Here is a 23,065-nt window from a genome sequence, read left to right as displayed (position 1 = left end):
TAATTCTGTATTTTCTTCGTAATCATATATATTATATGTTTTGTTTCGAGTAAGAAAAACCTTTACATATACACCTATACCTACATACGTTGCTAGCTAATATTGAAGTGCGCTGCTCCGGGTGATCGCAACGTATCGTTCGATAGTCACCCGACATCGTTGGCAGCCGTGGACACGGTAGCCTCGGCAACAGGCATAAATTCAATTCCGTAAACACAAGCACGAATTGTCGTGTGTCGAGGGTTACGCGAAAAGAAGAGCCGCCCGCCCGATGTATGAAGATGTGAATGCACCGCGACGGCTCGCACTTCCTTCCGCGTTCGGCCGAAAGGTTCACTCTCGTGCAAAGATCTCGCGTCTCGGGACCGCGTCATCGCCGATCACCAAGTTCCGTCATCGCCGCCGTTGCGACGATGTCGGAGAAGAAGACCGTTGAGAAAGTCTCCGAAATTGATGCTCACATTAGCAAACAGTATGATATCGTGAAACGTCTCGGCAAAGGGGTAAGTTATTTTTTTCTTCCCGTATACCTCTCTCGTCTCTCTTTATTTCTTTCTTGCCTCCGGGGAAATTTACAGTTGACGAGCGTGGTCGCGAATTTCTATCTTTTATTATCAATGAAAGAAATATTTGCGGCTGTATAAAATACACCCATGTAAATGATAATCTCTCACGTGTCGGAAATTACATTGCATTTTGTTTGCGTACATTGCGATGCGTTATTTTTTTAAATATACAAGAGAAACTTGTGTCGTTGTGAGCTACACAAATATTTCAAATAGAAATTGCAGGAGAGAGACGTATGTAGTTGTAAAGTATATACATAGATATTTCGAACACAAATATCAATTTTTTTTATTAATTAGAAGTGATATATAATTTTCTTTACATTATTTGTGATTTCTGTGAAAAAATAAAAAAAAAATTATCTCTTATCTTATCAAAATTAGTTATGACTATACATCGCTTGATATGCAATTTGTTTACAATTAGACTCAAGTTTCATGTTTTTAGGTAATTTTTATTATATATATTATATATAAATATATATATATATATTAAAATTATTTCTTTAAAGATATCTTTTTATATCAGTTTTTTGAGTAAAAAGATATTAGGACATGCATGGTATAATACAGGATGATAAAAACTTTCATTAAAGCTCTACAGTTCGCGAAGAATATCAATAATCGTCATGACTATCCTCGTCGTCAGGAAAAGTTGCAGATCGATAGCGGTGCGGTTAAAAGCCGTCGCCGTCGCAACGATGACAAACGGATCATGATACCATAAGTCGACTTTTGTCAGACACGTATTTGCGTAATTTAAAACTTGAGGCTGCAGGCTGCAAGGCAATCTCTCATTTATATCGTAATAATGCAAATTGGTATAATGCAATATTCATGCGTTGCGCTTGTACTTGTCTTTTACGGCATAATTATTATTTGACAGAAATCATCTTCAATTGTGAATATACAAAAGACAAAATGAGAGAATGAAAAATCCGATGAAACAATTACGTTAATATTAATATACATTTCTCCTCCTTTATATTTAGTTATATATTAGTTATTTCGTCTCCTAGAAAATGTAATAGTTTGTAATTGAAATATATTGTAGATAGGATTTAAAAGTTCGTCGTTTCTTTATGTAAATTTCCCGTAACCCGATAATAATAATAACGTTTAATATTTTACACAGGCTTATGGTATAGTATGGAAGGCGATCGAGAAGAAAAGGAAGGACACCGTCGCGGTGAAGAAGATCTTCGACGCCTTCAGAAACCAAACGGATGCGCAGCGCACATTCCGCGAAATTATGTTCTTATTGTCGTTCGCCAATCATGAAAACATCATCAAGCTGATCGGGCTTCACAAGGCGAACAACGATCGGGACATTTATCTCGTTTTCGAGTACATGGGTACGCGAGCTTTACCCAATACGAAGAAAAAAATCGCACGTACACGCGCACATATATATATACACACACACGAAGGACACATCACGTGCATCGATTCTCAAACTTTTCGCCTGAAACACATTTTGTGATCTATTTCTTTAGAAACCGATCTTCACAACGTTATTAAGCGGGGCAACATCCTTAAGGACATCCACAAAGTTTTCATCATGTACCAACTCTTTAAGGCAATCAAGTACATACATTCGGGCAACGTTATCCATAGAGATTTGAAGGTAATGCCGAGTCTTACGATTTCATTAGCGTAAAAGTTTTCTCTTTTCCCCATAGATTCTCGAGTTCTTAAAAGAGGAAACATCTTTAAAATATTTAATTATAATTTTAATGATATATAAATCTTTTAAAGATTTCAATGCATAGAGTATTCTTTTAGTATATTTTTGAAATAAAGAAAATATTCAGAAAAATAGTTCGTGAAATATATTTTCTTTTCATTTGCAGTTTGTCTTACAGGCTCTTTTACTTTACTACGTATTACCGTGAAGCAATGTTTATCGTGTCGAGCTTTGCGTTATCCTTTTATTGCAGCCATCCAACGTGCTCCTGAATGCACAATGCCATTGCAAGATTGCAGATTTCGGTCTGGCACGTTCGGTGACGCAGATCGGTGAAGGTGACGGCGAGACTGGAAGTGATCCTACCTTAACGGACTACGTTGCCACTCGGTGGTATCGCGCGCCAGAAATTCTCATTGCTTCAAAGAGGTAAACGTTTATTTAGCTTACGCGTTTTCCTTCGCCTTTTCCGCGCGCCATCACTTTTATTCCTCTCTAACATTTTTATGATCTTTCGCGTTTAGATATACCTTCCGAATAAAACCTTCTTGGAAAACATCTACAAATATCATTTTAAAATAGAATTATTTTTGTTTGTTAAAAATGTATGCTTTTTCTTTGCAAGATTTAAAATTTTTTTAAATATTTAGTCAGCAATATTACATACATCGTTATACAATAGCTTGTAAATTGGCGTTCTATTCTAATTTATTGGCCAGTTATAATTAATTTTTTATTACTCGCCATATCGAAAAAATTAATTTAGATTGATAGATTGTAAGCTCTTAATCAGATGATGAAGCATATCTTCAAAATACTTGATGAACGCAACTATATACAATAATGAACTTATATATAGAGTTTCAATGTAATTATAGTCTTAACATGGTATGCAGTTTAGCCAAGTGATATTCTAGTAAGCTTGTGGCGTCACCAAAAGTTCTTAACTACGAAGGTAATCTTGAGACATAATTTACAAGGCTTTAGGGAATAATAAGATAATGTACAGATTTCGATTCAGGATGTTATGAAGAGTTACGTCGTATCATTTAAGAATAATTATGCGAATAAAAATAAACTTTTTACTTAATTGGGGGAAAAAGAGAGAGTGGTATTACAACTATTAATTTAAATAGAGATTAATTTATCAAAGACAAATAAAAATAGGAGAAAAAATATTGTAACATACATATATCGGAATATTTATATCGCGTATGTGTTTCAGACTTTATTCCCACTAAATTTTTTTTATCTGCAAAATTTGGACTGTTGCGGAAATCGGATTTTATTCACAACAATATAAATGTTTTCAGGTATACAAGGGGAATAGATATGTGGTCTTTAGGCTGTATTCTCGGCGAAATGCTACTGGGGAAGCCGCTCTTTCCCGGTTCATCGACGATAAACCAAGTCGAAAGAATAATGGCGACTCTGCCCCCGCCGACAGACGAAGGTAATTCTTCTCAAAGTTCTTTTGATAGCAAAGAGATGAAAAAGAAATGAGAAAAAAAACAGGAAAAAAAAAACGGCTGGGCTACTTCCCGATTATTTTTTCAGATCTAATATCGGTCAGCGCCGGTTACGGAACCAATCTGTTGGAGAAAATGCCCAATGGACCTAGAAGAATTCTTAAAGATTTGTTGCCGGAAGTGTCGGCGAAAGCTTTGGATCTTATTAGCAATTTGATAGTCTTTAATCCTACACAACGGCTCACCGCTATCGAAGCGCTAGAACATCCCTACGTCGCCGAGTAAGAATATTTGTTATATATACATACATATAATTCTAAAGAAGCTTAGTAAATTTAAAAAAATTGAAATTATATTTGTTATTTTTTTTTAGAATTAAATCTCTTATCTTTGCAGAATTATGTATGAATTTCTTTTAATCTAATTAGTCTTTGTTGGCAGTAGATTGTTTGTAATTTATTATTTATAAACGCGTACAGATAACATAACACAATTATTTTTCTCCGAGTGTATAATTTCAAATAGGCTTTCATTTTGCTGCAAGATAATAAGAAACGTATCATTATCTTGTCACGTGTTCTGCATGCACTTACAATTAGTTCGCATCTATTATCTTACTTGACAATTTTTAATACGAGGCTGATAACTCACTACAAAATTGAAGCACAGAACTTTTCTGTTCTTGTTATTATTATCCTTATCATTATTCTTGTCATTACCCTTTATTAGAGACTTACTTGAGTAGATCAGTTATATACGATAAAATATTGATTTTCGATAACATGGAACAACGAAAACTTTTAAAGAATGATCATTGAATCGGAAATGCACAATTGGTTTCCTTTTTCGGATTCTTACAAGAAAGAATCTTTCAACGGGAAAAATTTAACCGATCTTAAAATATGTGGATTAGATCTTTCCAAATACAATTTTCTCGCGAAAATTCCGCGTTTAATTTTTCTGTATCTCCGTGTAGTTCGTATTTTCATTTGAGCAGAGAAAAAGAAAGAATAATGTGCAAAGGCATACCTTTCGAAATCGAGATGGAGTAACACGAATAGATAGCACGTAGATGGAGATTTAATTGGAGAACTTCTTCGGTAGTTTTCATCGAAGGGGGAACGAACCGGAGAGAGGCTCCAGCGTTGTGCCGTTGCTGAGTGATGATGTCCAGCTTTCCGTCGACGAATACAGAAATAAGCTTTACGCAATGATGGACGAAAAACATAGAAAGCATAAGAATATGTGAGTATATATTTATTACACACAATCAGTGATTATTATCTCGCGTAATTGTGGTTGTATTGTATTATTAAAATATGTTTTTGATGATTTCTATCTTTATATTTGACTTTATATTTAATCTAGTTTAGTATGAATAATAGCAATGTTAACATGATTAAGAACTCGTTAAAGAATTCAATTTTCGTCAAAGAATGCAATTTTCTGGATGTATATTAAAACCTCTCTGTCTCTCGCGTTACAATTGATTTCAGTCCCCTATCCGCTTTCAAAGTTAAGCTTTAATGAATATTCAGATACAGAGTTATTATAAAATATATCTGCATAATTCGTCTATTAAACATTTTTGTCATGCCAATAACTTTTTTAAAGGTCAAAGTCCAGATTGCGGCGATTATCTGAAAGTATCTGGAAAGAAACCAGTAAGAATAATCCGGTAATCGGCCAAGGTGACGCAACTGCCGGTAAGAGGGATACATTAAATAAATAAACTTTTTTTTATTTGTCATAATCTTATTCGATTAACATTTAATTTCTTTTATTTTCAGCGTGTCCGTCATTGCCAAATAGGAAGACAATCAGATCATCTCAGGGTGATAATACTGCGCGCGTTACGAAAATACGAACAATAAATGTAATGGCACCGGTACAGGAAACTTTAACGAATTCCCGATACAATGGTAAGTATTTCATAATAACGATGATTCTCTATTTCAATTTAAAGCTTCGCTCAAAATCATTTAACTTAAATCGCGCCCAACTTGAAACAAGTTTACTTACGATAGTGATACCTTTTCTTATTCTAAACGTCTACGATTCGAATGTTTCAATTAAAACAAATAGCATTTTCTTGAACGGACTTAGGAAAATAGATTGCTCTGATTTTCGTTCAACATCGCACGATCACGTCCGCCCGCGTAATTTTGCCAAGTATACCATCATATTCTACACACACACACACACACCGTTATCTCGTAAATCTTTACTCTGGTGCACAAGAATTCCTTTTAAATTTTTTACTTATATACGAGATGACCCAGATTGTGCCTGTATTATCCTTTTACCAACATATGTTTGCTCGGAGTTAATTTGTACTTAACGAAGTTATCGCGAAACATCAGTTTTCAATTATTAAACAACAGAAAAATACATGTAGCAAATATGATGATATCCACCTCAGGTAGTTATCGGTATTTCGATTAATTCCTTGTTACGAATAATTGTTACGAATAAATATGGAGATAATAATTGGCGCGTGTTTGTAACATGTTAAACTGAACTAAATACGTCAGAATTATTATCGATTTTCAAATAAATTTTCTCCTCTGCATTTGCGGTCAATTGACAGTTAGAAACGTGGCGACGCAGTACGCCTGTAACTTGACAAACAGCAGTTTGGGAAACGTACCTCCAGCGGCGGCTAAAAGCTGTTTCTACCTTAACCAGCAACAGAATTCACAGTTGTCAAAGTCCCAGCGGTCCATACAGTCTGATCAGATAGCAATGGTGAGCGTAATTCTCTCATTTTGCTCATCTTCTCTTCGCCTAATTTCTGTGTTTGTTCTTTCGCGCTCCACCGCCTTCTCGCGGGTTTACATTATGCAAGTAGGTAAACGGAGAATTCTGTTATTACAGGCTACATGTCGCGTGGGATTTGCGTTTAGTAGGTACTGTAATCAGTGATCCATGCATCAACCTAGCAAATTGCATGCAACTCTAATTTATGCATGTCCTCCACCATGCTTGGACACTCGTTTACGAGCGTACGTTTAGCACCGCAATAACGGCAATCAAAACTTACATGTAATTTGCAGAATTTGGACAATTTATTATCTCAATACGAAAATAAATGACAATAATAATAAATTTAAAATTTTAATGCATAAAATACTATTCTGTTGTATTTTCTAAAAATTCTTAACGCTGAAAATACTGCGGTCCGTTTCGATGGCACATTATTATCGCGGGATTAAACGCGTCGTTTCCTGAGCCTTTGTCATGCATATAAAGAGCAGAATAAAAATATGCAGTTCGTCATACTTATTTACATTCCACCTGGGACTGATTGTACACAGACGCGTTTCATATCTCACGCCTCTCTCGCGTAGTAGCGATAAAAATTTATGATCGCATTACCTAGCAAGTGAAATAGTAATTGCACTCTGCGTTGTATGACTGACAGATACGTACTATTTGCAAAACTTCTTCAACCAGCATTATTTCTCTAGTTTACTTTACGTAAATGACGTCGATTTGTTTGCATATCGTACAAATACTACATAGAAAAAAATGTGATATATCATATATATATATATATATATATATATATATATATATATATATATATATATACACACATTATTATGCACTGTATAATAATATATTTGTTTGTATATAATCGCTCACATTTTTTTGGCATCTGAAAATTATTTTATTTTTACGGTGCACATTTCTGGAGAAAAGGCAATTGAAGGAAATGTTCATACATCAGAAATGATGCGTTAACGCAAACTTGGAGTCCGCGATATAAATGCGAGCTATTATCTGGAAATTTCCCGTATCATATACTTGTCCGCTTCATTGCACAGACAGACCCGCTAATTATGTTACATCAAAGCCGCAGTCGGCGTGTATCGCGATCGCGATTTCCGCAACAGCTTGATAAGAGTATTTGTCCCCGATTTGAAAATTGTCCAATTTCAGCGCGGTACCGGAAGCAGATTGAATCAATTAGCGGCACCTCGCGCCAAACTACGACGGGCGTATAGACAGCAGATCCTCGCTCAAGCACCGAAGCCTCTTAACTCGGTGACCGCTCATTGCCGCGGTGACGATCATCGATCTAGAACGATGCCAGCGAAGCCAATTATGATTGATGATAGTCCGAAAGGTATCAGACAACCGCTGATGTCCAGCAACGTCACGAGACACTTCGCGAGGACCGGAGGAATCAGCAGCCCAGAGTCGCCGTACCTCGTCAGCCATCATCAGGCCATCCGCAATTATTTAAATCAAACGATGCCAGTGCAGCAGCAGTCTCGTGTACGAAATCGCGTGTCCTGCCAGAACAGAGACAATCTCGTCGACAGATCGTGCATCAGTGCCGATACCGAGGCGATCAGCAATCGTGTTAGAAGCGCAGCGCGCAATCAGGCAAGCCGGTTACAGTCAAGGCACAGTTTCGACAGCGACTGCGTCATCCAGAGAAGATCGTCGACGACGACGTGCGACAGATCAGGGTTCTTGGACAGTCACAATCAGAGTCACGGCGTGATAGCGGCATCAATCTACAAGGATCTCCGTAACGGAACTATAAACTGGTAAGCGTGCGGATTTCTCTTGTGGAGGAGCGAAAATTAGACGAGATAATTGCGCGACGATCGTTTTGCTTCTTCTTTGAATGAGATCCTGCAGTATCTGGGAGCGAGACGCGTAAAAGTTTCGTGTACACGAGACCCTTTCATTGATTTCGACGGCGACGATACGATTGAAATTTTGTATGTGTGTATATGTGTGTGTGAATGTCCCGGGGACTGTCGTGGGAAGTTCGTGAGAACTCCAAGCATTGAACGCGCGCTTGATAGCATTAATTATGCATTTACTTCGTGCAAAATTTGCTTATTTACTTAGGAACCTTACTTACTCGCGGGAGGTAGCTTATTTCTTATGTTTTTACATTGTTCCAGTAAATTATAATATTATATATATATATATAATTTTATAATTTACTGGAATATAAAAAATAATTTGACAACGAAAGAACCGAAAAAATTGTTGGATTAATAATTCTCATGATAAGAAACCGACAATCGTCGCAAAGTTCTCTCCGCTTTCGTTAAACTTTATGTAAGAAACAAGCCACCTCACGCGAACAAGTAAGGTAGGTTTCCTAAGTAAATAAGCAAATTTTGCACGAAGTAAATGCATAATTAATGCTCGCGTTTGATGTTTCGAGTTCTCATGGGGATAATCGGCCAGCCAAGAACAGCCCCATAAATATCAAAGTTTGGAAGCAAATACGATCTTTAAGTCTACTACGACTACCTCAACTTTTTATACCGCGTAAAATATTGGTAAGGGAAGTGGAATATAAGCGCCGTGAACGTTCTCTTCCCCTTTTCGATAACGAAAATACGACAATAACGAGATCGAATAAGAAATCAAATTCTTTTTCTAATTCGAAAGAGAAAGAGACATTCATCTTGACAAAGGAACAGCATGGGCGAAATAGAGGGCAGAATTCGCAGAGATCACACCGTAGAAATTCGAAGAACACGTAGGAGTTTAGGACATAAGGTAAATGCGTAGCGCGCGCACAATGCGAGTTGATTCATGTGAGGCCATATATTGGAGCGCGCGTGACACACATTTTTCTATGATATTTTTATTTATACGATGCGGACATATATGTCGAACACACACACACACACACACACACACACACACACACACACACACACACACACACACACACACACACATATATAAATATATATACGCGATAGGTAGATATATCTGTCAATTTAGTGTCACAAATCTCATTGTACCATACCTGTGTCGTCGTACTTTTGTGCAGCGATACTCGACAGCGCTCAGACTCGTGTGTATACTATACATGTCAAGAAAAAATAAAGTTTTAGTAAGGAAACTGAAAATATCTAATATATATTTGTTATATAGTAAATAAATGATTCGCGTTTAAATTAACTATTTTCTCAATCAATCAATTAATTTTTAATCAAGCTTTTACATGTTTGATTATAAGCTGTATAGATTTCATGTATACATATACATATTGTATATATGTAAAGAGCGATTGTTAATGATTCTCGGGTTCGTGTTTGACTGTCAATTCGAAATCAATGTTACATAATCCAAAATTCTGTTCAGATTCAAATTTCCATGTTTCACGAGTAATTGGAATACGAGCTCATGAATATTGCTATTAATTCTACCCAGATCCTTATGGGACAGATCGTGTGAATCGAGAAAGCAATTAGAAACTGCAATTGGTATCTCAGATCTGAATTACTCGATCGAGAATAATTAAGCTCTCTTTATCCGCCGAATCGAACCGATAGCTCCCCGACAAAGAGAGAAAGTTACACTTGCGTCTTTCGTTAAATGAAAATCGGATCCGTTTTCATTTTCCTCTCGATACGGTAACACGAGCTGGACGAGGCTTCTGTGAGATGAGCTCGGGGAAGAATAAAAACAGATCGTCTTGTCTGCTTCTGATCTATGTTTCTCGCTACCGTAAAGGCATTTCCTGTGCGATGGCATACACATCGTTGTCTCTTTTAATCTTTCCGCTATCTCTTTCCGTTCATTTGATATCTGCGTCGCACAGAGATAATATTCCGTATATACACAAATGCATGCTGTGCATATTATACTACCGGTTAATTCAAAGGGTTTATCGTTTTTTTCTCTCCTAATGATTACATATCTTTCGAGAAAGCTTTTTTGTAAAGAACAAGTGATTCCAAATAGATTCAAAATAGATTCAAAGGAATTAATAGGGATCTTTTTTATGGAAAGTCATGCGTTCATAATTTATCTCTCCATCAATATAAAGTGTATGTAAGGATACTTTCATATTCTTCTAGTTTTTCTCGTCTCTAAAATCTCTTAATGAATGGACTTGCAAACAAGATTTTCAAATTTTCATCGTTAAGGTTAGCATTTGAAATATTTTTTAACATTCCCCATATTTTCTCATCATTTCGTGGTCATATAAGCGAATTGTCTTGAAATCTGAATCAATGTCCTAAGAAGAAAGGTGAAGCTTTTTGTTTCGCGAATGTGATAAAAAATTAATTTTATCTATTAATTCGTAGCTAAGATTCTTTTAAAATTCCTGGAAACTATTTTTTTTTTTTAAATATGATAAACAATGCAAAGTACTTTAAATTATTTATCAAATTATTTTATACGCATCAACAGGTACAAATCTGTGTTTTTTAAAAATATTAATCATTAATAAAATTGACTCATTGATTTTAGGCAATATATCATCGGCGGAGAATATACGTTGTTTGAGAAAAATCTATACGAGCTTCATAAGCAACTTCCAAAGCTACCGATTTGACCGACCGCAACAATGGGTTACTTAAATTACATTTATAAATCACACAGAGGACAATCCAGCAGGTTGGCGTAAGTAGACGTTTTATGGATGCATAAAGCGTCTATACTTATGCCAACCTGCTGGATTGTCCTCTGTGCAATTTATAAATGTGATTTAAGTAAACCATTGTTGCGGTCGGTCGAATCGGCAGCTTTGGACGGTTTCCTACCATATTTCCTGTCGTACCGTACTAATCCCGTACGATCCAGCGACTTGGCGTGGGTCGGTGTGAAAGAGCTGAAACACGAGAGATTCTCTCGGCTCATGCCTCGCATGCCATCCAGCAGGCAAAATCCCGAGCTATTTCATATTCATGCTGTAAACGCTACGCCTTCATATTCTGTTTTCCGGCAAGCTTATGTATCCTCGGTCGTCAAATTTTCAGGTAATTAGACTTGAGGTATTCCCCCTTATGAAGAGCGTAAAAATCGTTCGATCCACCCTCTATTCTCCCGCGACAGTGGTTATTAGTAGTACATTTACGAATCCCATAGTGTTTCTTTTAATAAAAACATTTATCGATATGTTGTGATAAAACTGACGTGGTATAGAAAAAAGAGAATCTTCATAAAAATCCTCATAAAATTACCGAATTTTAATATCACGAATTATTTAGTCGGAATTTCGCGTGGGATGGATGCTAATGGAGGATAGAAGGAAATTGAAATGATAAAATTTCTTCTGTCATCGTCTGAGTTTCCTGTTCTTAAAGAAAAAAAATACAGCCATAATTGTCATTCTTTAAATATTTTAATAACTTAATTGACATAAATTTAATCTTTCTTCATTGTCAAGTGTTTTTTGCGGAAATATATATGTGTGTGTGTGTGTATGTGTGATAAAGGAAGACTTATAATAATTTTTTGATTTTTTATAGGCATTTTCTGAGAGTTGTAACAATGGAAAATATTAATATATAATTTATTCAACGCAATTTATCCAACAATTTTCAGCCATTTTTTATTGAAAATACACGTATATATAATTACAGCATTTGCAACCCGCAACTTCCCGCGAATTATGATTTCAGCACTCCTTCGATCTTCGAGAAGAGCCAAATATTTTCGCGCGTAAAAAAAACCTCGTTTTAATGCTTTACGACTTATCGAAAATTCCAAGTTGCTTAATTGAGTTACGTCCTTTTCATGCCGCGTGACGAAAATTCATTTGCGTCGATCAAATATTTAAACACGTGACGTGTATTAGTGGCGGGTTTCTTCAATAATTCCCCATCGAAAATTGATCTATATGGGATCAAAGTGGTAGTCTTGCCATTAACGATAACAAGTGCCAGACAGTCGCCGGCGTTTTTTGAACCACCTTATTATATTCCTGTACTCTTTCTCTTTGCTATTTTTGCAATGTAATTTTCTCCCATCGATGCTTCTCGGAGGGTGATTAATTAATAGCTCTGTCGCGTCATTTATCAGTGATTCTATTATATGTATGTAGGGCTTTCGATTCCTCACCATTCTTTTTTGCGCAACATTTTAACAGTCATTATCGACTAAAAAGCTCGTTCTCGCGATATCAAACGATATCGCGCACGTGCTCGTAAATCAATCATACAATTCGTAAAGGAAAAAATCATTTGCAGTGGAACGAGCCATACGATGTCGGTTACGATTGACACATATCTCCTTGATCTAAATATTTCTGGCGTAAGTATATTATTAAAAAAATATGACAAAATACTTGCCTTGTATCCAGGATCTTTCCTTAGAGAGCTTACGCAGAGAGAAATTTATATTTAATTTGATATTTATGCGGAATTGTGCTTTCACTTCCGCATCGTGCCGATCTACTGCAACAGATATTAGGGACAATTACAATTGATTGTCACCGATGATGATAAATAGCGAAGATGTACATACGATAATCATGCTAACAGTGACTTATGATTAATTAATGCTATTAATGAAAACGCTATTAGCACATACATTTATACGTATGTTACGAAATACATATGTAACACGAAATGTAACATGAGCATCATAGACGGGTTTAATTTCATGGCTCAAGTGAGATAAATATTTCACGCATCAGTAGAAAAAGTACGTCTTAGTCAGACATATATCTCGGGTACCGAACTGCCGAAACTGTCGTATAGAATAATATAATCATACATGTTTCTCACTTGAGAGCAGTTTTCAGCCAAAGCTCTTGATATAAAGTTTAAGATATCGCAAGCTCTCATTTTTTTTTTTTTTTTTTAACATTAAGTTCAACTTTAATCTCTTGTTTCGCTAATCATGAATTTTAAATATTTCGCTGATTTCTATTTTAAAATATATTAGCAAATAAACCTATCGCGAGAAGTTGATTAATTTTCGCTCCGTTTGGTCCCATCAAATCTCAATTCATATCCCTGCAAACGTATTGCAGCCACTTGCAAAAATAAAACTTCAACAAGTAATCAATAGAGTATAGCGCATTTCACGTTCGTTGCACGTATGATGTTTGATAGTTTTCAGTTCATTGTGTTCGCAGCTATAACTGTCGAAACACATACAGAAATTTCTTAGGAAATACATTCTTTATAAAATTGTATCACTTTCGTAAATTAAATCTCCTTCGAGCATCACGTATAACTTAGCGATACAAATAATAATATTAAATTCGAGAAATTTCGGGAATTTGTGCGGAAAAGAGATTTCGTTTACTATTTATTTACATTAAATCTATTACGAATCATCGTGATATCCGGCAATGCGTGATAAAAAAGCAAGACTAAAATTCCCCGGTGGAATAAAAAAATGATAAAAATGATTCTCATTATATATTACACATTATATGTCATAGTATTAATCTCCGAAGAGTATCCGAATAAATATGTATATATTTAGACATCGCACAGGAATAAAAATCGAACGTAAAAACATATAGTCGCGCACGGAGATCCGTCCGAAACTCGAGACGATAGTCTCGCGCGTCGATAGTCTTTAAGTTCAAGGACAAGCACGTCGCCCATCCGTAGTGCACAAAGTACTCGGCCGGGGCTGGCTGCTGTCCAATCCGTTATTCTTATTGCATTCTTGCCGTGCCTGATTCTGTCTGACGTCGAAATTCTCCGGCGGATTATTGGCCTGCGCCTGCGGCACGTCGCGAATACTCCTTAGCATGTAGCAGTGCAAGTGCGGACTGTGACGGCTGTAGAAAGTGTCGTAGCCGCTGCTGGATGTTGCGGTACGTTGTCTTAATGCCAGGATGGCGTTACGATTACCGCGCATGGGGATGCCGCAGCCGCATCCGGGTAGCATTCTTCGCTGATGTGACAGATTACGTCGCGCGCCGCTATTGACAGCTGGCACGCTGCATCCGCCGCAACCGTCATTGATTATCGCGCTCTGTAACAGTGCCAAAGATCGGCTTTCGATTGCGATCCTCGCGTCATAACATGAACGGCATGTGAATTCAATTTTTGTTCAACCAGGCGCGAAAATGACGATGAAATTGCTGGAAAGAGCGTTGTTGTAGACTTAACGATAGCTTAGATAAAATAAGATTTTTACGAGAGGCAATAATTCAGAAAACTAGTTTTGAATAAAGTAGAAAAAATGGTGCGACTTTCTTTCACACGTAACATTGAGCCCTCTAATTGGGCGGATAGTGATACCGAGAATTCTATTTATCAGAATATCGCGTCAACGATAATGCAATGCGAATTGCGCTGCGCATATCTATATCGGCTGTGCATAGCTGTATTATAATTCTGTTATCTTGATCCATTTATGCGGTGAGGTCATACCGGCACTATGTGATTCAATAATAATGCTCTCGCTTTGCGTCGTGTATTTATGCTGCCTCATAGCATTTTTATAATAGCTTGCGGTTTTATTTTAGAGATTTTCTTCGCTTCTAAAATCCTTAACCAAGCAGCAGTTAAAATTAACCATTAATCTAAACCAGATTCCATTATCGATAAATTGCATTAAATATTCAGTGCACTATCATTATCGCTTTAATAATTTTAGCCATGAAATAATAAGAATAATCAAGATGATCATAATATAATATTAAATTGGCTTAAAGGCGAACGCACGCATCTACGAAATGTTTCTCATATTCGGTAAATCTCCTTATCAGATGGGATGCTGTAACCCCTGCAAACCGCGTACATTCATCACGCGCGCTCTATAATTTCACGTGCTTACGCGGGGAATATATTGTATTATATATTGGGTCATTTGATGGAATCACACGCTACCCTCGTGCGTATACCACCAGATCGAAAATTACTTAGCGCGCTAAATAACTCGCCGGTCATATAAATTCCATAATGTAGGCACCCTTTGTACTTTAGAATAATCCATCGATATTGAATGCGTGCGTTTGTCCTTTGCTCATTGATTTCTGTGCGAATGTGTGTCCGAACGTTTGTAAATGCCTTGTATATAAAAAGTGCATGAGCATGCGATGGGATGCATGACAACTTTGCGTCGAGCTTTTCTCGCACGCGTGTATTTGACAATATATAAATTATTTTATCACGATGTTCGATAACAAAATGTGTTTAACTGCACACACGTTCTCTAATTGTGAATTTCATAATACATTTCAAGTGCTTTGTCTGTGGATAATAATTTATCTTAAACATTTTTGTGACATTATTGCTACGTGGATGCGCGAGCACAAATCGCAATCAATTGCTCGCATAATCAATAATCGCGAAAAAATGCAACTGTAATTATTCCGAATCAAATTTGATGTGTTAATATCGCGTGTCATCGTTACAATTTAGCGTTTATCATATCTCATATTTCGCGAATATGTGTAATAAGCGCAATTTGGTTATTTACATCGAGTGTTTACAATGCTTGTTTTGAGATTTTTTTGCAAAAAATCAAAGCTGTAAAATTTCACTACAATTTTTATTTCAACCGCATCATCGAGTATTTTTTTGTAATTCATTTGTATCTATTGCGTCCGTGGATTTATCGAATCGACGCATATAACGTAAGAGCTTATCGATATATAAATATAATATATATATATATGTATATATATATACACATTATATATATATATATATATATATATATATATATATATATATATATATAAACTTAAAACTAAATTTTTTCATATATATATATATACATATAAATATGAAAAAATTTAGTTTTAAGTTCTTAAAATAAATTTCAAGTTACATATTCATGTAACAACACAAATATTGTCTCCTATAATTAAGAAATTAGTATAATAGAAATTATATCCCTTTCCTTATTTTAAATGTCTATTTTTATATACGTGTTAACTTTCTTTTTGACAATATACATGCATTTTTTTTTATTTTTGTTATATAACATTTTTTATGGAAACGTTACAGTGGAACCGACTTTTAGCCGAAGTCGTATCGTATATTTTCAACTTCGTTGGAGTTAAGGTACTTCATCCAAATCCCAGCAGCATCTCTACATACGTAGAAAATTCCGTCCCGATCTCTTGCATTGCTCGAAATTATAAAATGACAAAAAAATATAAAAAAAGACGAAAATGTTATTTTTTTTTCAGAATATTTAATATTTAATATTTAATATTTTAATTTTATTATACGTATTTTAATATTATTTTAATACTCTTCTGAATGCGCACGATAAATGAAAAAGAAAATGATAAAACATTATGTCATCGTTTATATCTGATATATAATAATGATTACATAAAATATATATAAAAGCTTTTGATAATACATAAGATAGAGAAAAAAACACATCTCTCTTTTTCTCTCTCTTATTAGTATTTTATAATTAATATGAAAATATATAACGTATGAGCATTAATCGCACATAAAATGACAACAAGGAGATAAATCAAGGTGATAAATATTACATGTCAGATACACGTACAAAATGAAATATAGTTAATTCTGTTCTAGAGATTGAGCAAGTTTACAATGCAAAATATGAATATACATTTTGACATATATGGAATAAAGTAAATAGTTTGAACAAGTAACGTACGACAATATACCATACATATAGAATTTGTGAATCTCTCGTACATATGTACTCAAGATACGATATTGCCATTGCACGTATACGTATTGTGCACTGTATTGTCTTTTTATATGAAAACATGAGTTGTTTGTTTCGATCTTTTTTTTTGTAAAATATGAATTTTGCAATAAAATGATATTCTCCATGTAAATTGTTGTTATGAAACATACACATTTTGCACAATGATGTACTCAGCTAGAAATTAAAAGAAATACCGAAAAACTTATGAGTTTTTAAAACTTTTGAGAAATAATTAAAATGTTATTGCTTTATATAAATAGATATATATATATATTTTAGAAAAAAATGCGGTTACATAAATTTCGCATAAAGCAAACAAATTTTTTAAAAGCTCGACGTTTGCTTGTAATATAGGAATATGCGCATGTATGAAATATGCACATACAGTACTTATAGTAGAAAGTATAAACTGAGGAAAATGAGACTACATATCCGACTAGAATGCAGGATATAATAAAAATATCTCACATCAACTGCGCATTATTTTCTTGCTTGATATACATGATTCTTCTGCTTGATGATAATATAAATAAGTTAATTAACTAGAGTTTACTTTACTGTTATAATTTAAATACTTGAAGTTCCGGTCGGAAAGATTTTTCTTGCTTATTATATAGTTCTCTGTTATGTACGAAAGGAAGTAAATCAAATCTGACTTCAGCAGCAAATTTGCTTCAAGAAAATAAAAGGACTGTAAAAGGAATTTTACAATGGAGCAGCTCTTTGAAAGCGAATACCTTGGCGATCCGTTTAGACAGAAAGTATATTTCGTCACAGAAATTCTAATTAATACCAACAAAGGAATATACTCGCGCGAATTGATCGATCTTTTTAAATTAATTTCTCAATAATTATTACGAAAATCGTAAAATGGTCAAGAACTTTTCTCCTCGATTTTACCTGCTCTGCTTACACACGACGAGTGATGCGATTGACTTCGGACATCCTGTATATATATCTTAGATAAATTTGAGTTCTTACTGGCTTTATGTTTTGATTACATCGTATTATTGATCTGGCAATACAATATTCATTAAAATTTCCAGTGTTATGCTTATTTATTAATCTGAAGACTATTAGTTTCCTCATTGAATTTTTCTAAAATAAAAAAAAAATTGACTTACAATCGCGAGGAGAAGAGAAATCTTAGAGATATTACCGCGAGATCTAATTTTTTTTTCTTCAATTTTACTTTGGATTCGTGATGAATAAAGTTCGCTATGAATAAAGTTCGGGAGATATAAATTTATGTCAACGATAAAAGAATTTTTTAAACTCAGTTCTTATAAAACTCTGTGCAATATATCTCGAAATAAGAAAAAGTGAAGATGTTCATCCCAAGAGCGTTGTTATCGAGTTTTCCAGTGCATTGATTCTTAGAATTTCATTAAAAAAATGAAGAAAGAAAAAAGATGTGAGAACATATTTTCGCAAACGCGGGATCTTACAAAAACGGGCTATAAGAATTAATTTATTATTGTATCGTAAATATGAAAACTAAATTTTAAAAATTATCTTTTTAAAACAGAAAATGATTATATAAGTTTTTTATGTGTGTGCGCAAAAATTTGCCATTTTATATGTTTCAGATTACTTTCAATTCTTTTAGAATTATTGCATTTGCGCAAATAGAAAATAGAAAGAAGAATCATATAAAGATGAGAGAAGACAATTAAAAGCTAGTGTGGTAATTCGTGCGCAAATTTTTTTTATAATCAACAATTTTTTTATAATTTTATAATTAAATTATATTAACATAAAGTAGCGATATAGACTTAATAATAAAAAGCGTATGTTTCACTACTTTATATTAATATAATTTGATTATAATAAAATTTGCGCACAAATTATCGCGGTGGCTCTTAATTGCCCTCTTTCACCTTTGTATAATACATTTGTAAGAGCCTTTATTGTTTAATTTATTTTTAGAAAGAAGAAAATATAAAAAATTTAAGCTATAACATTATTCACTCAAATAACGTATATGCGAAAGAATCAAATCGTTCATTTTTATTCTATCCGTGTTAAAGGCTGCATTGAGATCAATGTAAAAGTTGCACGGAGCATACCCAATTTTCTCTTATTTTAACCGTCAGTCGACAATAGCCTTCGGCATAACAACAACATTCAATTAGCGAACAATTGTTTACATCTATTTGGAGTAAGGAATTTGCAATGAAGTACTTGGCGCAAGTTTAGTATTCATTATAGTTATGCGATTATTGCGTTAACAGGCATCTTAAACATACGTTAATTACTATTTCAGATCCGTCTTTATTCTCGTTAATTATGATGCATTGAATATAAACTACCTGTTATTCCACTGCAAAGCTTCAAAACTCAAAAGATCGTTATTATTTCGTTAAAAGAATGAGAGATATACAAAAGATTTAATATAATTTATATAGTATTATATAGTATTATATAGTATTTATATCCCTATCTCGCTTGATATTAAATATTAATATAATGGAGAAATAATTGGATTTGTTTTTATTGCGCTCATATTTCTAATATTGACTATTTTTCTTAAACATTTTCGTAAGTTGTATAATTGATTCCGTATAGCGAAGAAAACTTTAAAATTGAAAGACGCAAACTCGATCAGTTTCTATCGCATAGTCGTAAAAAATTGTTACTGCCACTCATGAAAGATGAGCAAATAAAGCGGGTAAGCGAAAGATCTAATTGAAAGATATGTGGGAGTAGCTCACATAAATGTTCCCTCAAGTGAAATATAGAAACTCGCTCGGGGGAATACTTGGATAGTTCCATAAACACCTATGTAGCAGCAAACAAGATGTTGCCACTTTTTCCTTAGAAAACGAAAAAATCATCAGATAGAGTCCAGTATAAAAAAAAAAAAAATATATATATATATATATATATATTACATCAGTAAAAATGTAACATAAAACAGATAATATATATACAAAGGAGACAAAAGGCAATTAAAAGCCAGCGCGATAATTTTTGCGCATATATTTTATTACAATCAAATTACATTGATATTTTAATTAAGCGATAGACACAAAAAGCGTACGTTTCGGTCCTTTTTTCGACTATTTTCAGCGCAAGTACATTTTATCGGACAGTCTCTTTCTGTCTCAAAATTCCATTATAAAACATTTATCTTCTAATAACATGGTTGACTCACTCTTGTTCTGCGTATTATTACTATTATATTTTTGATATAATATATTCCATATATTTTGTAATTGAGCTGAGGATGGTTCAAAAAAAGGACTGAAACGCACGCTTTTTGTGATTGTGTCTATCATTTAAGTTAAAATATCAATGTTATTTGATTGTAATAAAACATATGCGCATAAATTACCGCGCTGGCTCTTAATTGCTTTTTATCTCCTTCATATGATATATTCATAAGACCTGTTATTAGTTTATTTTGATAGAAAATATACAGTAGCAAAATATATAGTATAAAAGATATATAGGATTTTGATTAATTGTTCTAAATTATAAATTTCATTTTAATAATAAGTATTTTTAATGGTAACAAATAACCATAAATACTTATAACCGGCAAGAATTTCAGACCAACAATTTTATCTGTTAACGCCAGCAATTTATTACTGGCTTACACATCGAATCCTTCTCTTTATTTGCAACTATCATTTATTTTAGATATAAAAAACATTCAACAATCTATATTGTGTTTGCAATAATATACTATTATACTATTAATAATATAATATTTTTTTTTAAATATGATTTAAAACGTATATTAGATTTAAAACATAAAACACGTCGTAATTCAGGCAAAATAAAATTTCCAATTTTATGCTCGGAAACACATCAGTTATTTCATATCAGTTATTATTTCTAAATATAAATATTCAGAAGTAGTTTAAAGCAGTATTTTTCATATGAATTTTATTTTTTATTTAAGATGCATAACTAGTGGCAAATATTCAAGCAATCTAATCGCGATCGTTATTTCTTCGACATTATAGAATGAGCTTACATCAGCTGCAATCGTATGCTCTTATGTTAAATGATCAACCAATATTATTAACTGTCAGAGAAGTATATTATTGAAAAATATTCCCATGGAAATAATTATTATTACAGGAAAATGTTCTATATATAGAAAAGAAGTCCTAGCCTGATGGATTTGTTAGTTTGATATCGCGCGATGCAAAAAGCTTTCTTGTTTCTTCGGTTGGAAATATTTTTTTTAACGTACATCTTCTCATGTATAAAAATATTATATATATATTTATTTATTTATTTATTGGCACTCTCGCATGCATCGCGGTATATAACTGATACTTACTTTGCGGCGAGGTTTACGACGCGCCAGACTATGAGATGTGCGGCGCAGGATCTCCGAAACGCTGCGGCGAAAATTGCGCGTCATGAAGCAATAGATAACGGGGTTCAGGGCGCTATTTGCATGTCCCAGGAACAGGCAGTATGGGAGAGCGTTCGTTATCGATCTCCATTCTTCTGCGAACAATTTCCAATGATCTTTTTGTCAACGGCTTTTTTCTGGATGGGTGTGGAGGATTAATAAGAATTAATGCGTCGTCGTATGTTGTCGATATGAAAATGATCATATTCTCTTCCGAGAAGAGATAGATGAAGGATACAAAAGTATTTAAGTGCCGCGATATAAAAAATAAGAAAATTTGTGATGAGGCGATGCACGTGAATTTTTTTTTATGTTCACGTTATATCATATTATTCTTTTTCGCATCTTTTATTTAGTAAAATAATTATTACAAATTATAATCTGCTTATATGATAATAATATAATGATATATCTGCTTTGTGTTGGTGATTTTAATCGGCAATTTGTCAAATCTCATCTTTACAGGAACATAGGCATGAACGAGGAAAATTAATGCAATTTAATATGAATTGTAGAGAGAATACATTATTGATGGGAGCAGCGTGTAATAAACAAGAGGAATGTCAAAGCATCGTTAACGGTACATTCGGAAACAGCACGCGAGCATCCTTCTATCTTTGTTCAACTTTTAGTAAATAACAAAGATAGAACGACACTCGTGTGTACACGGGCGATGTTTCCGAATGCAGCCTAATAAAAGAGCGAGTGCATTCGTGGCGCAATGATATAAAGAGGAAGCTCGCTAGGCACCGAATTTCATTAATACACGTTTGCACAAAGGTTTAAAGTAGATAACGTGTGACGGTATGAAACTCACATACTCATTTCAACGAATTATACCATTGCTTAGAATAAAGTACAAAGTAACTTGGAGAATTAAGCCAATGTATTTCACGTACTTTGTAAATTTGGATTAATTTCTGTACGCGCACATTTTATTTGCAATTCTATAAGCGTAATTTTTGTACTTTGGCTTAAGTAAAATATATGCTGTACCGAGAAAAAAAGAGAGAAGGAAAGGATAAAAATATAAAATTGCACAATGTGTGTTAAATTAATTAAATTCATTTCCATTTCGGAAATTAACGCATCGTCATCGTCATTGCGCATGGTTGCTTCCTAATTTCATCTGTGTAATAGTATTATTCAGGTTTCGCATATCTAAGCAATAGAAGCTAAATTATTGCTGCATTTCGAGGCTTCTCGATTCAAGTAATTCCGAGGATTTTATCAACTGAACATCCTATACCTATTCGCAGTTGTTAGTGACATACTCGTTTATATCGGCTCGTTAAAATTTCTAATAACCCATCCGTAAAGAGATTGAATCTTTTTGCACTTCTCTCTACATATATTTTTTTTTATACGTGCAATCGATTCATGATTTATAAAAGATATATTCATTTGCTCGCGTGAAAAAAATAAAATTGATGTTTTTTCCACAATGAGTGGAAGCCCATAATATGGTAGATAGATAGATATGGAGTGTTTCAAACGTATGTAAATAAATTGACGGAAATTGAAATCCCAACACCAAAAAAGAATTATGTTGGGTGAATGAAAATTACACAGA

At 34.0% G+C, this 23,065-nt stretch overlaps 2 protein-coding genes across 13 annotated transcripts in view; one reads left to right on the top strand and one right to left on the bottom strand.

The window, feature by feature from the left end:
• Positions 1-128: 128 nt before the first annotated feature.
• On the top strand, positions 129-21,996 carry LOC138939887 (extracellular signal-regulated kinase 2). 4 transcript variants are annotated; one of them, XM_070308183.1, is made up of 12 exons: positions 129-503; positions 1,702-1,921; positions 2,063-2,193; positions 2,507-2,682; positions 3,567-3,706; positions 3,811-4,003; positions 4,827-4,967; positions 5,337-5,428; positions 5,513-5,644; positions 6,313-6,470; positions 7,668-8,284; positions 21,958-21,996. In XM_070308183.1, exons 1-12 carry the CDS (start codon positions 288-290, stop codon positions 21,983-21,985), a joined length of 2,244 nt encoding a protein of 747 aa, XP_070164284.1. In that variant the 5' UTR covers positions 129-287; the 3' UTR covers positions 21,986-21,996. The 4 variants fall into 4 exon arrangements, with proteins under 4 accessions (XP_070164284.1, XP_070164293.1, XP_070164304.1 ...); XM_070308192.1 differs by lacking the exon at positions 21,958-21,996 and adding an exon at positions 16,427-16,681; XM_070308203.1 differs by lacking the exon at positions 21,958-21,996 and adding an exon at positions 9,150-9,673 and having other exon boundaries at positions 130-503.
• The window catches only part of LOC138939903 (neuropeptide FF receptor 1-like), a 29,594-nt gene continuing 18,465 nt past the window's right edge, over positions 11,937-23,065 (bottom strand). For 4 of the 9 annotated variants that reach the window (XM_070308223.1, XM_070308242.1, XM_070308233.1 and 1 more), the window contains exons 8-9: positions 21,415-21,587; positions 11,937-14,441 (exon numbers count right to left, since the gene is read on the bottom strand). In XM_070308223.1, the coding sequence (XP_070164324.1) occupies positions 14,043-14,441; positions 21,415-21,587 (572 nt within the window). In that variant the 3' untranslated portion in view covers positions 11,937-14,042. Of the gene's footprint in view, positions 14,442-16,943; positions 17,292-19,831; positions 19,934-20,927; positions 21,327-21,414; positions 21,588-23,065 lie in introns of those variants that run through there. The other 5 variants (XR_011447914.1, XM_070308289.1, XM_070308262.1 and 2 more) reach the window with 5 other exon arrangements.

The sequence above is a fragment of the Polyergus mexicanus genome, unplaced genomic scaffold (assembly GCF_030449975.1).
Source record: "Polyergus mexicanus isolate NDT 795.1 unplaced genomic scaffold, iyPolMexi1.0 SCAF_2, whole genome shotgun sequence".
In the NCBI taxonomy this organism is placed as follows: Eukaryota; Metazoa; Arthropoda; class Insecta; order Hymenoptera; family Formicidae; genus Polyergus; species Polyergus mexicanus.
The sequence above is the reverse complement of the archived record's forward strand: the minus strand, read 5'-3'. Positions and strand labels throughout refer to the sequence as shown.